Below are 17184 nucleotides of genomic sequence, written 5' to 3' on the forward strand. Positions count from 1 at the left end.
CACCCTGCAGTGGCTGATGCTGTACCTGCTTCTTTTGCTTCCAAGAACTGTTCGTTTTTGGCGTCCGCAGGATGAAGCAGGGTACGGAGTCGAGCACCAAGGGTGTTGCGATGGCTGGTACCCTTTGGACAGATTGCATCAACATCGCCTGAAGCATCCCGACAGTAGATTGCCGTGAGTGGAAGCAAGCTCGTCTTACATGCCCAGTCTGCCAGCATCGCACACACTAAAACATCCATCTATTGGAGTACCTTTGCGAAAAGAATTCCAACGTCACCAGACGTCGCAGTCAAAGGCAAGAAGGCATGGCTTCCATGTGCGGCGCATTCCGTTCACAACGGTCAACTTGCGGTGCTGGCGTTGCCAGCGTTTGGCCATCTTTGGTGCGCTTGCTTTTTGTATCACGTTGGGTGTTGAAACAGCTAAGAGCGTCAGGCGAATTTAAAATAGCACACGGTCCATAACGGGACGCTCCCGTGACGTCGATCAGCCCTATACCAGCAACGGCAGCAAATATGCGAAAGCTTGTTTGCGTTTGGAAGCGTTCTTGACAACGAACAGGAACTTCGCTATATGCAAAACCGCAGTATCATGCAGAAATACCTCCATCCGCAGACTGCCCAATCGCATCTTGTGTCGAGAGTTTTCCTCGCATTGCTTGCGATGAAGTCATTCCGCCTTTTCGAGACAGCCGTTTTCTTGTCAGCTCAACCTCCTACACTGACAGCTCGGAGACGGACGTCACTATGGCCAATGATTCACAGCAGAGTTCACAGCGTACCGAGGCACGGCAGGCACGTTGCGGACACACTAGGAACATCCTCGCGTGGGGCACTGCCCTGTAGCAAGATCAGCCGGGGTGACTAAAAAGTAAAGTCCAAGCGCATGAATGATGATAGTGCTTTTTCGGTAGTCGGATCACCTGAAGGTCCTGAGTGGTTGACCGTACAGGTTGTTCGAGTCGAGGAGGCTCGAAGTGGGACTGGTATTCCTCCGTACCCCATCTCCACCATGACTCTCATGAGAACTCAACCTACTTGGCAGTACTTGGTAGCAGTCGCATGACTGGGGCTTGTTGTCCTTGCAATACACCGATGCAGAGTTGGCCAATCCAGTGTCGAGTCGACGAACACCTTCCTCGGCTGCGATCTTAGTTACCGGTTGTTTCCACTTCATCGATGAGCCCAATGATACCTTGGCGGTGCCTGGCACTATGCCCTGTCTTCTCGACTTGATCGTCGTCATGGGTAGATTGAGCTTGGCCATATGCCTGGTCGAACATCTTGGGATTATAAGAAGGTAGGACGCCGGCTTCAGTTGGAGATCATCATCAGTCAACACTGCCAGCAACACTACAGTTCACAGGCCCGGTGCTTACATTCGCTCCTACCTTTTTCGCTTCTTCTCTATCTTCTTGTCAATAGCAGATTCAACTTTCATCCCACTTCCCCCTATCCATCCACCAGTCAACACCATGTACGCCAAATCCGTCCTCATTGCTGCCCTTGCCGGCTTTGCTTCCGCCAGCCCCGTCGAAATCGAGAGCCGCCAGCTCTTTGGTGGTGGAATCGGCGGCACAGGATCCAGCTCGAGCGAGTTCAGCCGCGGCGGCTGCAAAGACGTCCTCTTCGCCTTTGCCCGTGGCTCCACGGAGATCGGCAACATGGGAACCGTCGTCGGCCCCCCGACCTCGAACGGCCTCAAGAAAGAATTCGGAGCCGACGCCGTCGCGACCGAGGGAATCCCCTACGCCGCCTCCATCGGCACCAACGTCCTCCCCGGCGGCACCGACACACGCTCCAAGAACATGATGGCCGACACCCTCAACAGCATGGCGCAGAAATGCCCCGACTCCGTCATCGTCGCTTCAGGCTACTCCCAAGGCGCAGCCGTCTGCCACCGCGCCATCGAAGGCCTCGACCCCGCCGTCATGCAGCAAATCGCCGGTGTCGTCACTTACGGCGACACCCAGAAGCTGCAGGACAGGGACCAGATCCCTAACTTCCCCAAGGAGAAGGTCAAGATCATTTGCCAGCCTGGCGACGCTGTTTGCCTCGGTACGCTGAGCGTGCTGCCTGCGCACTTGACATATGGTGTCCGCGCGGATGAGGGCGTGGCTTTCCTTGTGCAGCAGATTAAGGGCGTGCAGGCGAAGATCAAGGCGAGGAATGCGAAGAGGGACGCTGTTGAGGTGGATGCTGAGACGCAGAGGCAGGCTGAAAAGATGAACGCTGAGATGCAGGAGGCGATTAAGCAGGCTGCTCAGGAGATTGAGGCTTAAGGGTCGATTTGGGGATTGACTTGATGGGATTTGGGGCTGGATACATGCGTGGCTGGATCACTTGGGGACTTTTTTACGACCTTTCTTTACTTTCTTTTATCTTTTTTTCTTGGATTGTAGTGTTCTCTTACGAATTTGATTGAATTGGGCCCAGACAAGTTCTACCTTTCCGACGTTCATGATCTTTGATAATAATGACTACGCTGCCCGGATAGGCAAGTTACGATAAGGTGTTGATTGTGGCACCGTCGCTTGCCCCGACTGCCCCGAATGCTCCCCGCTGACTGCCCCGCTTTGATAAATCGCCGCAACGACTCAGGCTTCAGCCACCATTTTTATGAGAAGGCGACACAAGCGACAACTCTCAATTCGTGGCAGTTCCATTGTGCCCTTTTGCTTTTCAGAATCCCTTAGACATGTGTTTGTCAAACTTCCAGCATGAGAAGCTCGCGGTGCCGAGATGACATCGATACCAAGCGCATATCATACTACGAGCCTAAAGGCGCACGAACAAACATGTCGAACCCTCTCATTCTGAAGATGAGATCTCTGTGTTAAGGCAACGTCCAGTGTACTATCAAACCAAATCGCTGCCGACAACAGACGCCCCGCCGCCCAGTCGTAGAATTCCATGGTCACGCCGTACGACATGCATACTAGCCTTGTACACGTGTACAAGATGCAGACAAAGGTACGGGATTAGAGAGCGCCCTGATGCTAGTCGTAACCATAGATTGAGCACTTCGTCCGGCCATTCACATCAAGCCCCGTTACACCATCACGCAGTGAGCCAGAAGCGGCCTCCAACGGCGCCGGCAGAAGACGCAAATCGCCAATCACCATGTTACGCAGCATACCAAGAAGAGCCGAAGCGAGACTAGGTAGTCTGCCACTATGGTGGAGTTACGCAGTAGCTCGCGGACGATCATTCGCTGAGAGTAGCTGCGAGGACCATTCGAGCACATACACTCTCCTACCTCTACCATATCAAGACGAACTACTACACTACCTACCAACGTGAAAACCTTTAAACACCGTCTCTCAGACAACACCAAACACGACACGCCCACCATGCCGTCCCCACCACCCACGCCCGAAGAAGCCCAGCGCCGCCAAACCGAAGCGCGCGCAGCCGTCACCGCATCTCTCGCCAGCGTCGGCGCATCCGTCGACAACGAGATGCGCACGCGCACCGCCGACCTGCACGCCAACTCTGCGGCAATCGCAAAGCAGGAAAAGGAGCTAGCGAAGCAGACGGCGGCGCTGGCGAAACAGACTGCCGAGTGGGATAAACTGCTCCAGGGCGGCACGAAGAAGTTGAATGAGGTGGGGGATATTCAGAACTGGGCGGAGATGATTGAGAGGGATTTGCTGGTGTTGGAGGAGACGGTTAGGCTGGTGGATGGGAAGGGGAGGGAGAGGGAGGAGTCGGCGAGTGGGACGGGGGGTTGGTAGATGATACCAAGACATGGTATGGAACTTGTGGCGACGGTCGTGTTATGATTGATGAAGCGCTGTTGAGTAATATATAACATTGTTATCACGTCTCCGGATTGCATACCCAGGTAGGCGCTGCCTTGCGGTGGTGAGATAGTGACATGTCTGCTATCGGATATTATATGGGACGACGGATGTCAGTGTATTCGATCATCGATAGACCCACGAATGTCCCAACAGGCCCCGCGCAACCGCGAGCGTGATTCTGTCTCGTCACCGTCTGCAGAGAGAGTGACGACAGCGCGTCGCTTTCGTGACGCTCTAAGCTTGGATCAGCGGGCACGGACCACGTCTCCATGATTGCGGAAACTGCTACTTGCGGTGCTCGTAGCTGGAGCTCCAACAACACCTTCACCTCACCCACCACCCGCCTGCCGACACAGAGGCTCCCGCTATTTCACGCCTGGCACCTGCACCCTGCCACAAACCCCCCAACTAGCTGCCCAAGATCCACGCCTGCACCGTGGAATCTACCAGCAACCCACCACCCACGCCTCTTCTCCGCCAACCCGCCCGCTTGTAGCCATCGCAACATTTCGCGGCGACCGCTTTTGTGTGCAGACCCACCGACGACATACATCATCACGACCCCGCTTTTCGCTCCACTAAAGCCGCAGCCACTTTGGGTTTCTGCGCTTCCGGTAAAGGCAATCGCAGCCTGCCTCTAGACATCCTCTCACGCCACGGACACGGCGCCGTGCTATCCGACCGCCTACACGCAACCACTGCTCGCTCGACACCGGCTTCATAGAGCTTGCATGTGAGCAAGCTTCGTCTTCCGAGCGCCCGGCGCAAACATGAAGATCAAGAAACAGGCTACATCGCGACATGAGTCGACTCTGGTAAGCTGCAGCTCCCCGCGCTCCCCGCCCTCGCCACTGCTAACACAGCGCGTAGTCGCCGATGATAGCAGACTTTGTGAAGGCGACCGAGTCAATACCGCTGTTCCAGCTGCCCGCACATCTCGCCTCGTTCCCCAGGCACTGGCCCTTTCCCCGCGGTGACGCATACCACTGGATCCCCGCCCTGAACCGCTTCGACCACATCCTCGAGCTCTTCAACAAGGAATATGGCCTGGTAGACGGGCCCCAGACACAGGCCTTCCAGCGCCGGCTGCTGCTCAAGGGCGATGCCGAGGAAGGAAGCACCAGCTCCGAGCAAACCACGACCGATGCTGTCCTGGATACCCTGCACGTATCCCGGGATGGCGATCGCGAGCTGGTCGAGCAGATCCTCAACTTCACGCGGATGCTCTTGGAGAACTGCGGGAACCGTAGTCTGTATTCCAGCAGTGAGCGCCTGGACAAGCTGCTAAACACGACCTCCACATCCCTCCTCAAAGCTACGCTTCGTCTCGGCCATCGCCTCGCCCAGCGCTATGCTGCCGCACGCATGCGCTTGGCCCCGGCCACCCTGCACCCGTCCCTTCTCTCCAGCCACTACAACATCAACCTCGACAAGGTCCAGAAGCTGGCTAGCCCATTCGCGAAGGGCCCCGCGACAGCCGTCCCTGTCTTTGGCACTCCAGCAGGTAAGGGCAAGGACCGCGCTGGCAGCACTGATAAGGTCAGTCCGTCCGACCTAGTCGCTCTGTACTCTCTGTCCGAGTCATCGATGAAGCAGGAGTTCGGAGGCGTCCTCATCTCGTACTATGAGCCCACCCCCTCGTCCGAAGCAGAGAGCGGCAAGCAGGCATCTACAGAGGCACCCGCGCCCACCACACCGACTCCCGTACGGAGGACGTCCAGCATGGGACCCAACCGAACACCGAGACAGCCCCAGCCTGCACCCGCTACCGATTCGCCGAGCACACCTGCCTTCACTCCCGGACAACCCAGTAATACAACGAACGGGCCCAAGACTTTCCAGCTGTCAGCGGACAAGGTACACAAGACCGACATACACGACCTCATAAAGGAAGGACTCGCAAGTCTACCGGAGACGGTGCACTACGAATTCCTGCACAAGCTCCGCATCGCGAAGATGTTCAACGAGGGACGCACAGGGCGCGACAGTGCAGTTGCCATCCGTCTACTGTCCATTGCGAACATCGGTTACGTACACGTCGAAAAGGAGTTCATGGCCAAGCTGGGTCAGCAAGATGCAGACGAACCACGCCGGTTGCAACTTGCCTACCAACTCTCTGAGCTTGTCCATCCGCCTGGAAACGGCGAGACTGGCATTTCGATGGAGCTGCAGACATATACCATGAGCGCACTCGAGGCCCTTGCAAAGCACAAGTCTAAAGCGGCTGATGTTTGCACCGCTCTTAGTGTCAATGTCAATCACGGTGTGTTGTTCTACGTCGTGCGCAAGCTGGTCGCTGGCCTTGGCGAGGAAACTGGTAACCCGGATGATATCGAGGAGGACGAGTGGCGCGACGCTTTATTCTCTCTGTTGAACACTCTGCCGACGTCTCAAACACGCACTGGTGAGCAGATGGTGGCTGCGGGGCTCCTGGAAATTCTTGTCGATGTTCTCAAGCTGCGTACAGCAAAGGCAGAGCGCAACCACCCCAAGATCCTCAACTTCCTTGATACCTTTGTGTACAACCTGCGAGACGCCTTCTCAGCCCTCGTGGCCGCGAAGGGGCTCGAAATCATTGCTGATCTGATGCAATACGAGGTCGACACCTCCAAGAAGCTCGCAGAGGAGGACAAGGGCATGCCCAAGGAGTACAAGACTCAGCTTACTGATTATCAAATCCCGTTCTATCACCAGCAGAGTCTACGCTGGCTTTTCAAGTTCCTCAACCACATGATGTCGCATACAGGCGGAAACTTCGATCGCTTGATGCGGAATTTGCTTGACTCACAACAGCTGCTCAGCAGCTTGCGCACTGTGCTATCAAACGCCAAGACGTTCGGCTCAACTGTTTGGAGCATGGCTGTCACGATCCTTACCAGCTTCATCAACAATGAACCCACTAGCTACCAAGTCATCGCCGAGGCAGGTCTTAGCGATGCGTTCTTGGAGACAGTCGCGGGAGAGCCTGCTTCAGAATCGACGGCTGCAGCCAACAATGACCCCAGTGCTTCAACACCAACGACATACGCTCCTAGGGAGGGCGGAAAGCCACTTGCCGAGGGTATCTTGCCTGTAGCTGAAGCCATCTCGACCCTGCCCCCAGCTTTCGACGGTATCTGCTTGGCTGAAGCTGGTATGAAGCTGTTCCAATCATCGACCGCCCTCCAGCGATTCTTCGAGATCTTCGAGAGCCCTGCTCACATCAAAGCTCTTGACGCTGATACGGAGATGCCTACCCTAATCGGAAACTCGTTCGATGAGCTAGTGCGCCATCACCCGCCTCTCAAGGCACGCGTTCTTGCCTGTCTAAGCGAGCTGATCGCGCGTGTGGTTCAACTTTGCGCCGACAAGGCCGAGAAGGAAGGTGTAGGAGCCAAGCTCTGGACTGAGGATGCTGCTGGAAAGCTCACCGTGGCAGGCGGCCGCCAAGCGCTTTCTGCATCAGGCTCGCAGCAAAGTACAGCTCAAGCATCAGGGACCACAAGCACTGATGTGGAGATGAAAGATGCCGATGAGACTGCTAACGAACCAGTCGCTTACAGTCAAATCACCGAGACTGAGGACAGCACCAAGGGCCCTACCACCGGTCAGTACATCCGCGTACTCTGCCGTTTTCTCTCTGGGTTCTTCTCAAACCACGCCATGTGCGCTGCGTACGTCGAGCTTGATGGTGTAGATTCTATCCTTGACATTTCAAGTCTCGCTTGCTTAGATCCAAAAGCAAGCGAGTATCGCAGCATGTGCGAGCAATTCGGCCACGTCGTCCAGGTACTCGTTGAGCAGAAGCCCCATATTGCGGTGCCTTCTCTGATCAAGCGCACACAAGTGGCCTTGGAGCGCCTGCAACCCCTCCTTGATCACACTGGCAAGCAAGCCTTCTTCGCACCTTTCACAAGCACTGGCACTTCCCAGAGTCCAGAGCACATGCAGCAGGGTACACAATACGTCAAAGCATTAGTGTCGGCCCATACCCTCGTCGGAGCCATGACCTTAACATTCCAGAGCCAGATGTACACCACCCGTTCCTCTCATAATGTCTCCAGTCAAGTCAATCTTGCGGACATGTACGCACGTCTTGTAGACAGTCTCGGAAAGCTGCATCGAAGCTGTGTGTGGGAAGAACTTTTGCTCCAGCGCAACATGCCCACAGAATGGGAGAAGGAGACTCGGATTACCAGTTCTGGTTTCGGCAATGATGAAGCCGACAATGTGTTCCGCCTTGGAAACAGTGCGACCGAACCACCTGCCAACGGAGACGCTGCTGCCTCTGGATCAGCTTCTGAGGCTACGGCTCCAAGCCAGAACAGTGCACAGTTCAAGAACACGCAAACTCTCCGCAATCTACTTAGTAGGATACCGATGGAAGTCGCACCGTTCTTCCAGTCGCTTGGCAAACTACTCTTGTTCCGCCGCAGTCTTGAGGCTTACCAGAGGCAATGTGCAACGGTCGTGTCAGACCAGCTTGCCCAGGCAGTCATTGACCAGCTCGAGTACGAAGGTCCCAAGGAATCAGAGATCATTGAGGACCGCTATGCGTACTGGATCATCATTCTTACTTCGCTGTCACAACTTATCGTGGAGGTAAACCTCGATCGATCGCAAGCGTTGACGCTGCTGCTTGTGTCCTTCCGCAACCTCGGTGGATTCGACGTTCTGGCGAACATCCTCAACCAGTTCTACGAATCGGCGCTTGAGATCACCCAGAAGCAGGCAGAAGACACTAGCGAGGAGTCAAAGCGAGTGCTCAACCTGTCTCTCGGAGGTATCAAGATCATTCTGGCCTTCTTCTCCCAGATCATCAACTTCAAAGTCATCTCAGAGTCGCCACAGACGTCATCGATGCAAACCCGGCCGGATCGCGATCGGGAGCGGGCTGATCACTTCTTGACTGCTCAGTTCCTCGTTGAAATACGCTACGCCGTTATCGTGCCTGTGGAAAAGATCTGGAATTCTGATCTCATGGATAAGGCTACTACATCGTTGGTGAAGACGTCTGTCAATATACTGAAATCTGTTCTCGAGTGCGAAGGTGAACATGGAGCTTACAAGAGCATCGACAAGATTCCAAAGCGTAGCAAGCCCATAATCAAGCCTTGGACTGCCCGAAACGGAGACCACTTGCCGCGCTTGAAAGACAAGGGATACGAGGAGAGCCTTGCTGAAGAAGCCTTGTATCGATGCTGCGACAACTTCAACATGGCGGAGGAGTATTGCAAGAACCAAATCCGTCCAAGTGCGTCAAGAAATCCTATACCACAGTATGAGATCCAAGCGCGAGGCCCGCCATCCGCTTCACCAAGTCGAGCTGAAGTGGTGGTTCCCGAGCACCCAGACGACGCTAGCATGACAGGGAGCGAAGTAACGCGGGATGAAGATGGGTCTGAGCACCCGGAGACACAGTCCGTCCACATGGAAGACGCCGACGCTGCGACTACAGAGTCAGAGGCGCCTACATCTACTACACCTGTACCCGGTGATCAGTCAAGCCAAACACCCGCTGCGCCCCAGGACGCTCTTGCTTATCAGAAGCGGATGGCAAACGGCAATTCGACCCAGCTCGTTGCCATAGACCAGCTGGATGAGCAGCGAGCCAAGCTCCGCCAGAACCTCGTTGATCGATGTCTCGACATGCTCAACTCGCACGACGATGTCACCTTTGAGCTGGCAGATCTCATCATTGCCGCCGTTTCGAAAGCGCCCGACCCACCCGAGATGCGTGCCGAGATCGGTATGATGCTTGTACAGTCTCTCATGTCGCTGCAGAGTGAAGATGACTTCCGAACCCAGAGCAAGAAGATAGCAGCTTCGGCCCATCTCCTAGCGTTGGTGCTTCAAGAAAAGGATTTCTACGACGTTATTGTTGAACAGCTGAAGGAACACTTCACTACCTTGTTGGGTTTCATCAAAATTTTCCCAGATCAGTCTCCGGAGGATTCATCACCTTGGATTGGTCAGGTCTTGCTTATCGTCGAACGACTACTGGCTGAGGACCAACTTCCGCATCAAGTCCAATGGACTCCGCCGACAGAAGAGTCCCAGGAAGAGACCACAGTCGAAGATCTACCGCAACCTATCGTCAGTATCGAGGAGAAGGATCTGCTTTTCAACGCAATCATCGAGATGTTGCCTCGCATCGGCAAAGATGAGTCGCTGGCTCTGTCTGTGACACGAGTGCTAGCCATGCTTACTCGTACGCGTAAGATTGCTACGCGTCTTGCGGAGAAGCGCAACATTCAACGTCTGTTCCTCATGGTAAAGCAGCTTGCTGGTATCACTAATGAGGGCCTTCGAAGCGCTTTCATGATTGTGCTTCGTCACATGATTGAAGACGACGAGATGATTCGACAAATTATGCGTACCGAGATCCAGCAGATGTTTGAGTCGCGCGACCGAAGGCAGACAGACACTACTGGCTACACTCGCCAGATGTACGCGCTAGCCATCCGTGCGCCCGAGATCTTCGTGGAAGTCACCAACGAGAAGCTTCAACTTAAGGGATTCGATCCTAATCAGCGACCGCAAACTCTTATTCTCAAGAAGACCGACCCACCTGCGACTGAGCCAACCGAGCCAACAGGTGTTGTTGAGTCTTCAGAGGTTACTGCTGAGGCCGATAAACCCAAGGAGTCTAGCGAAGCGCCTAAGCAGCCGTTCCTTGAGCGAACAAAGACTTCAGATCTCAAGGTGCCTGTAGTTGAGAACCCCGATGGTGTTATCCATTACCTTCTCTGCGAGTTGCTAGCCTACAAGGAGGCTGAAGACAAGCCTGAGCCTGCTAAGCCTACAGAGAAGCCCGCAGAGAAGTCCGCAGAGGGTGCAGCTGAAGGACAGGCAAGCAAAGAGTCGAGCTCGGACGCCGCCACTGCGACTCCAGCTGCCGCACCTACAGAGTCTGCCAAGCCCGAGAAGCCTGTGTTCAAGGCTGAAGCACACCCAATTTACATCTACCGCTGCTTCATCTTGAAGTGTCTCGCTGAGCTTCTGCAGAGCTACAACCGCACGAAGATTGAGTTCATCAACTTCTCCAGGAAGGCAGACCCTTACACCGTGACACCATCAAAGCCTCGATCCGGTGTCCTGAACTACCTACTCAACAACGTGGTGCCTATCGGCAGCTTGAGCCATGAAGGCGACCTCGCGTTCAAGAAGAAGCTGGCGACATCGAACTGCGCCATCGACGTCATCGTTTCACTGTGCAACAAGACGGGCGAGTTCGTTCTACCGAAAACCGACGTACCAGTGTCGCCGTATACGGAAACTGAGCCAGATCTGCTTTTCGTACGCAAGTTCGTTCTTGAGCATGCCCTGAAGGCGTTCAAGGATGCAAACGCTTCGGATGAACCACTCGACATGAAGTACTCTCGTCTGTTGAGCATCGCCGACATCTTTAGTAGGATGGTGTCGCAGCGTCCCAATGGAGAGATGCTTACTCAGAACGCCGATCTGACACCCAACCTGAAGCAGATGGCCAAGATCATGTACGAGAAGAACTTTGTCACTATCCTGACAACAGCGATTTCGGACATTGATCTCAACTTCCCAAATGCCAAGCGAGTGGTTAAGTACATTCTCAAGCCTTTGAAGTGGCTCTGCTACGTAGCCATGGATCTGAGCATGCACTATGATACTGGTTCAGCCCCAGACTCCGCCGACGAGTACGAGATCTCGACAGCATCCGACGACGATCTCGTTGATAACACACGCGAAGAGACGCCTGATCTGTTCCGCAACTCGACGCTCGGCATGTTCGAAACTGGTGACTCGGAATCGGACGAAGACTCTGAAGACGATGAGGGCGAGGAAATGATGTACGACGATCCTTATGCGGATGATATGGAGTACGACGAGGCTGATATCGGTGACGACGATGTTGTTTCCGATGACGATGAAGAGATCCTCGGGGAGATGGGTATGGACATTGACGGCATGGGTCCTATCGAAGGTCTCCCCGGCGACATCGATGTCGAGATCGAGGTTGACGACGATGGCAACCAAATGGGAATGGGCTCCGATTCTGACGACAATTCTGATGATGATTCGGAAGACGATGAGGATGATGACGAAGATGACATGGATGACATGGACGATGGAGGTGATGACGATATGGACGACATGGATGAGGCCATGGATGCTATGGAGGAAGTCACTGGTGATGACGAGAACGCCAGTCTCGCTGAAGATCAAGAAGATGACTGGAGTGATGATCAGGACGACTTCCCAGGTGGTCCCAACGGCGAGGGCAACATGGGCCCTGGCGCGCTCGGCTTTGTCCTTGATCCTCCCCAGCTTCTTGAGCAAATGCGTCAACAAGGTGGAGATCTCGAAGATTTCTTAGATGACGAGATGGCGGAAGAAGGTCCGTTGCTTCATAGGATAGAACGCTTATCACGGTCGCTAACCCAACTAGATATGGACGAGGAAGAAGAGGAGTACGATGAAGAAATTCACTACGATCCTGGAATGGAGGATGAAGACGATGCTATGCCCGAGATGGGTTGGGGAGGTAGCTGGGAAGACGCTCAAGCCCCTGCCGTTCGACACACCCACCGCCTCAGCCCATGGATGTTCCCCGCAGGGCCAGGTGATCGCATTCTTGTACCAGCTTACCGTTCGCATCGCCCAGGTGCCGGTCCTCGTGTTACTGACGATGGTATCAATCCCCTGCTTCAGCGAGGCGGTCGCTCTGCTGGACGAGATGGTCTACCGCGCAACGAAGGCCAGAGCGACTGGGTTCATGCTATTGAAGGCCGTGGTCCCCGCGTCTTCAGCCAATCCGACAGCCCAGTCTCGTTCATCAGCAATCTGTTGAACGCTATGAGCTCTACAACTGGCCCGACAATACACCAGCACGGAGGCGCATTGCACCTTTCTTTCGCCAATCCCATGGGTATGCCACCCTTCGACAGCGGGATGCGACGCGATATTGCTCGCATGCGAGAGTCGTACACATCACGCACTGCTCGCGAAGACCCACATTCTGCGGTATCATTCGTCAAGGCGTACACCAGCCAGCGCTGGCAAGAAGAAGCCCGGATCCTATTCGGTCCTGGCGCGATAGAGAAGAGCCAGCGAGTGGTCAACTCCATTCTGAAGGTCATGGTTCCTCCTGCCATGGAAGCGGCGAAGAAGCGACTGGAAGAACGCCAGGCTGAGGTCGCACGCAAACTCAAGGAAGAGCAGGAACAGAAAGAGCAGAAGGAACGTGAAGAGCGCGAGAAGCGTGAGGCGCAAGAGAAGGAGGATCGTGAGCGACAAGAACGTGAAGCTGCTGAGGCTGCGAGCCGAGCTCAAGAGGAACCCGCAGAAAGCGAGCCAAAGACCGAGGCTGAAACTGCACCTGAAGCGCAAGCCATGGAGGGCGTTGAGGTCGGAGAGTCCTCGTCAGCGCCCGCTGACGCCTCCGCTGCGGCTGAGCCCGCGCCTGCGGAACCTGCTGCGCCTCCAGCACCGCGAGTCACAACAACGATTAGAGGTCATGGGTATGACATCACGGACTTGGGCATCGACACCGAGTATCTGGACGCTCTTCCCGAGGATCTGCGCGAGGAAGTCTTGATGCAACAGGTAGCTGAACGTAGAGCCGAACAACGGGCCCAAGCGCGACGACAAGAGCAGCAGCAGTCGCAAGCCCCGGCACAAGCACAGGCCCCGGCCGCGCCCGAGGAGGCAGGCCCAGCAGGTGAGGCACCTACAGACATCAACCCAGACTTCTTGGCTGCTCTTCCTCCAGAGATCCGAGATGAGTTGCTTGCACAGGAGGCGCAAGAGCGTCGACGCCGAGAGCGGGAAGAGCGCCGCCGTCGCGACCAAAGCACTGCTGGCGCCGCCCCTCCACAGGCAGAAGACATGGATCCTGCAAGCTTCTTCGCATCGCTGGACCCCAATCTGCGAGCTGCTGTACTTATGGATACCGATGAGAGCATTCTGCGCCAACTTCCACCTGACATGTCTGCGGAAGCTCGAGCAATGGGAGGTGATCGCCGGTTACACCAGTTCAACGACTTCGGCTATAGACGCGATCGCCGCGCGCAGCCAGACGACCCTTCACAGAAGAAGAAGACGCGTCCTTGCGTTCAAATGCTTGACAAGGCAGGCGTTGCCACGCTCCTCAGGCTCATGTTCATCCCACAACAGGGCAGCGCCAAGGGTAGCCTGAGCTCCATCCTCCGCTATGTCTGTGAGAATCGTCAAAACCGTGCCGAGGTCATTAGCATCCTGCTCTCCATTCTTCAAGACGGTAGCGCCGATGTGAATGCAGTTGAAAAGAGCTTTGCTCAGTTGTCGATCCGAGCAAAGCAGCCTCAGCAGCCAGCAGACAAGACTCCGAAGATCTCGCGCAAGAATGGCGCTCTATCGATCAACGCCGATGTCTCTCCACTCATGGTCGTTCAGCAATGTCTCAACACACTTACTCAGCTGACGGAGAAGAACCCTGCTGTATGGCAGTTCTTCCTGACCGAGCACGAGACTGGTGTTGGTTTCAAGAACCGTGCCAACCGCAAGGGCAAAGCCAAGGAAAGCAAGGCGAACAAGTACCCAGTCAATGCTCTCCTTACCTTGCTCGACCGCAAGCTTATTGTTGAGAGCTCTACCATCATGGAGCAATTAACATCGCTGCTGAAGGTCATCACGGCACCACTACAAGTCCTCAAGAAGGAGAAGGAGAAGGCTGCTGAAGACGCAAAGAAGGAGACAGAGGCCTCTGCGGAGGGTCAGACTACTGACAATGAGCCCGCTGATACCACAACCACGGAGGCTCGCCCAGAAGGTCAAGATACGGAGATGACAACTGCTCCTGAAAATGCTGCTCAGCCAGATACGGCTACTGAAGGCGAGGGCAGCACTTCCAAGCCTGACGAGTCAAAGGCCGAAGAGGACAAGAAGAAGCACCGCACACTCACACCACCCGATGTGCCTGAAGCCAACCTTCGACTCGTCGCTAAGATTTTGGCTGCTCGGGAGTGCAACAGCAAGGTCTTCCAGGAGACTTTGTCGGTCATCAGCAACCTCTCCCCCATCCCAGGTGCCAAAGAGATTTTCGGTCAAGAATTGCTTGGTATTGCCAAGGATCTTGCTAGCTCAACACTTCAGGATCTTGCGAGCTTGACGGTTCAAGTTTCGAAGGCAAGTTCGCCTACTGACGTCCAAGGCATCGCACTTGCCAAGTTTTCCCCAGCAAGCTCCGACCAAACCAAGCTGCTGAGGGCCTTGACGGCGCTCGACTACCTCTTCGACCCGTCGCGCGATAGTAAGGACAAGCCTGAGGCCGCTGCAGAGGCACTTGAGCCCGCTCAGAAGGAAGACATCCTCTTGACCCTATACGAGGACTCTGCTTTTGCGCCCCTCTGGGAAAAGCTTAGCGAATGTCTCACTGTCATCCGCCAGCGCGGCAACATGCTCAACATCGCTACTACGCTGCTTCCGCTTATTGAGAGTCTGATGGTCGTTTGCAAGAACACCACACTCAAGGACATGCCTTTGTCCAAGATGCTTCCCAAAGAGTTCGCTTTGTCTAGCCCACCACCTGAGAGCAGGATGGAGAACTTATTCTTCAACTTCACTGAAGAGCACCGTAAGATTCTCAACGATCTTGTCCGCCAAAACCCCAAGTTGATGAGCGGAACTTTCTCTCTCTTGGTGAAGAATTCCAAGGTGCTGGAGTTCGACAACAAGCGCAACTACTTCAACCGAAAGCTCCATTCGCGAGGTGGCGACCGACAACAACACCAGCCGCTCCAGCTCTCTGTTCGTCGAGACCAAGTCTTCCTAGACTCTTTCAAGTCGCTGTACTTCAAGTCGGCCGATGAGATGAAGTTCGGCAAGCTCAGCATCCGCTTCCACGGTGAGGAAGGTGTTGACGCTGGTGGTGTTACCCGCGAGTGGTTCCAGTCAATCTCACGACAGATGTTCAACGCCGACTACGCTCTCTTTGTACCTGTCGCTTCCGATCGCACGACATTCCACCCCAATCGCCTTAGTTCGATCAACCCTGAGCATCTGATGTTCTTCAAATTCATTGGTCGCATCATCGGCAAAGCACTTTACGAAGGCCGCGTCCTCGACTGCCATTTCAGCCGAGCGGTCTACAAGCAGATCATGGGCAAGCAGGTCAGTCTCAAGGATATGGAGACGCTTGACCTTGAGTACTATAAGTCCTTGGAATGGATGATTCACAACGAGATTACGGATATTATAACGGAAACCTTCTCGGTTGAAGTCGAAGCCTTTGGAGAGATGCAAACCGTCGACCTCATCGAAAACGGTCGTAACATTCCCGTCACCGAAGATAACAAGCACGAGTACGTCCGCCTCATCACTGAGCACCGTCTTGTAGGCGCCGTCCAAGAGCAGCTCGAGAACTTCCTCAAGGGCTTCCACGATATCGTTCCGGCGGAGCTCGTCTCCATCTTTAGCGAACAGGAGCTCGAACTTCTTATTTCTGGTCTGCCTGACATCAATGTGGATGACTGGAAGAACAACACTGAGTACCACAATTATACGGCTGCCTCGCCACAGATCCAGTGGTTCTGGCGCGCTGTCCGAACGTTCGAGAAGGAAGAGCAAGCCAAGCTGCTTCAATTCGTCACTGGTACAAGTAAGGTGCCGCTCAATGGTTTCAAGGAGCTCGAGGGTATGAACGGCTTCTCCAAGTTCAACATCCACCGCGATTACGGCAGCAAGGATCGTCTGCCATCTAGCCATACTTGCTTCAACCGTAAGCTATACCCCCTACCCTTTGTCTCAACCCAATGCTAATAAATCTGACAGAACTCGACCTCCCTGAGTACGAGACGTACGAAGATCTTCGCAAGGCCCTTTACACCGCCATGACAGCTGGTGGCGAGTACTTTGGCTTCGCCTAAACTTACCCCGCTCGCTGTCACAAACAACGAACGAACGGCCTCCTTACCTCACGAATATCGCTTTTTCGATGATTACATATTACGATCTTCTTTGCATTGCAGGCGCAGGAAGGGGCGTGTATGTGTGTACCGGGATATGAACTATACCCTTTCAGGTGAGGGGTGAAGGAATGAGCATTTGGTAGATGAGAAGAAGAGTAGTGATTGATGGTTTATGCCCTAGGCTCTTTTTTTTTCTTCTTTTTCTCTCTCTGTGTGTACGAATATCAGTTCAAAATTGGAGTGGAGGGAGTTTTTCACGAGTTTATGAGATGGAGATGTGATGATGCAGGAATGCCTGGTTCAGCTTGGCTGGTTTCGAACAGATGGGAAAGGGGATGATCTGGGAGTGCAGGCCCGGGTTGTCTTTCTAGACCTTGATGGGAGACTGGTTGGGTGGACTGGGTGAGAGGATTAGTGAGGTGTTAGATAGAGGTTATGAGTTTCTTTACTCGATATGCTTGTTCTTGAGTCTCT

The 17184-nt window shown here is 54.5% G+C and overlaps 3 protein-coding genes across 3 annotated transcripts; all 3 read left to right on the forward strand.

The window, feature by feature from the left end:
• Window positions 1-1474: 1474 nt before the first annotated feature.
• On the forward strand, window positions 1475-2281 carry J4E85_011722 (uncharacterized protein; the record flags this gene model as incomplete). Its single annotated transcript, XM_051475923.1, has 1 exon — window positions 1475-2281. One exon carries the CDS (start codon window positions 1475-1477, stop codon window positions 2279-2281), a length of 807 nt encoding a protein of 268 aa, XP_051320271.1.
• A 1071-nt stretch (window positions 2282-3352) lies between these two features.
• J4E85_011723 (uncharacterized protein) lies at window positions 3353-3736 on the forward strand (the record flags this gene model as incomplete). The annotated part of the gene is made up of 1 exon (XM_051475924.1): window positions 3353-3736. One exon carries the CDS (start codon window positions 3353-3355, stop codon window positions 3734-3736), a length of 384 nt encoding a protein of 127 aa, XP_051320272.1.
• An 839-nt stretch (window positions 3737-4575) lies between these two features.
• On the forward strand, window positions 4576-16668 carry J4E85_011724 (uncharacterized protein; the record flags this gene model as incomplete). The annotated part of the gene is made up of 4 exons (XM_051475925.1): window positions 4576-4620; window positions 4676-12161; window positions 12213-16520; window positions 16574-16668. 4 exons carry the CDS (start codon window positions 4576-4578, stop codon window positions 16666-16668), a joined length of 11934 nt encoding a protein of 3977 aa, XP_051320273.1.
• Window positions 16669-17184: the final 516 nt, after the last annotated feature.

The sequence above is a fragment of the Alternaria conjuncta genome (assembly GCF_024043145.1).
Source record: "Alternaria conjuncta strain BMP 0040 chromosome Unknown scaffold_43, whole genome shotgun sequence".
Lineage (NCBI taxonomy): Eukaryota > Fungi > Ascomycota > Dothideomycetes > Pleosporales > Pleosporaceae > Alternaria > Alternaria conjuncta.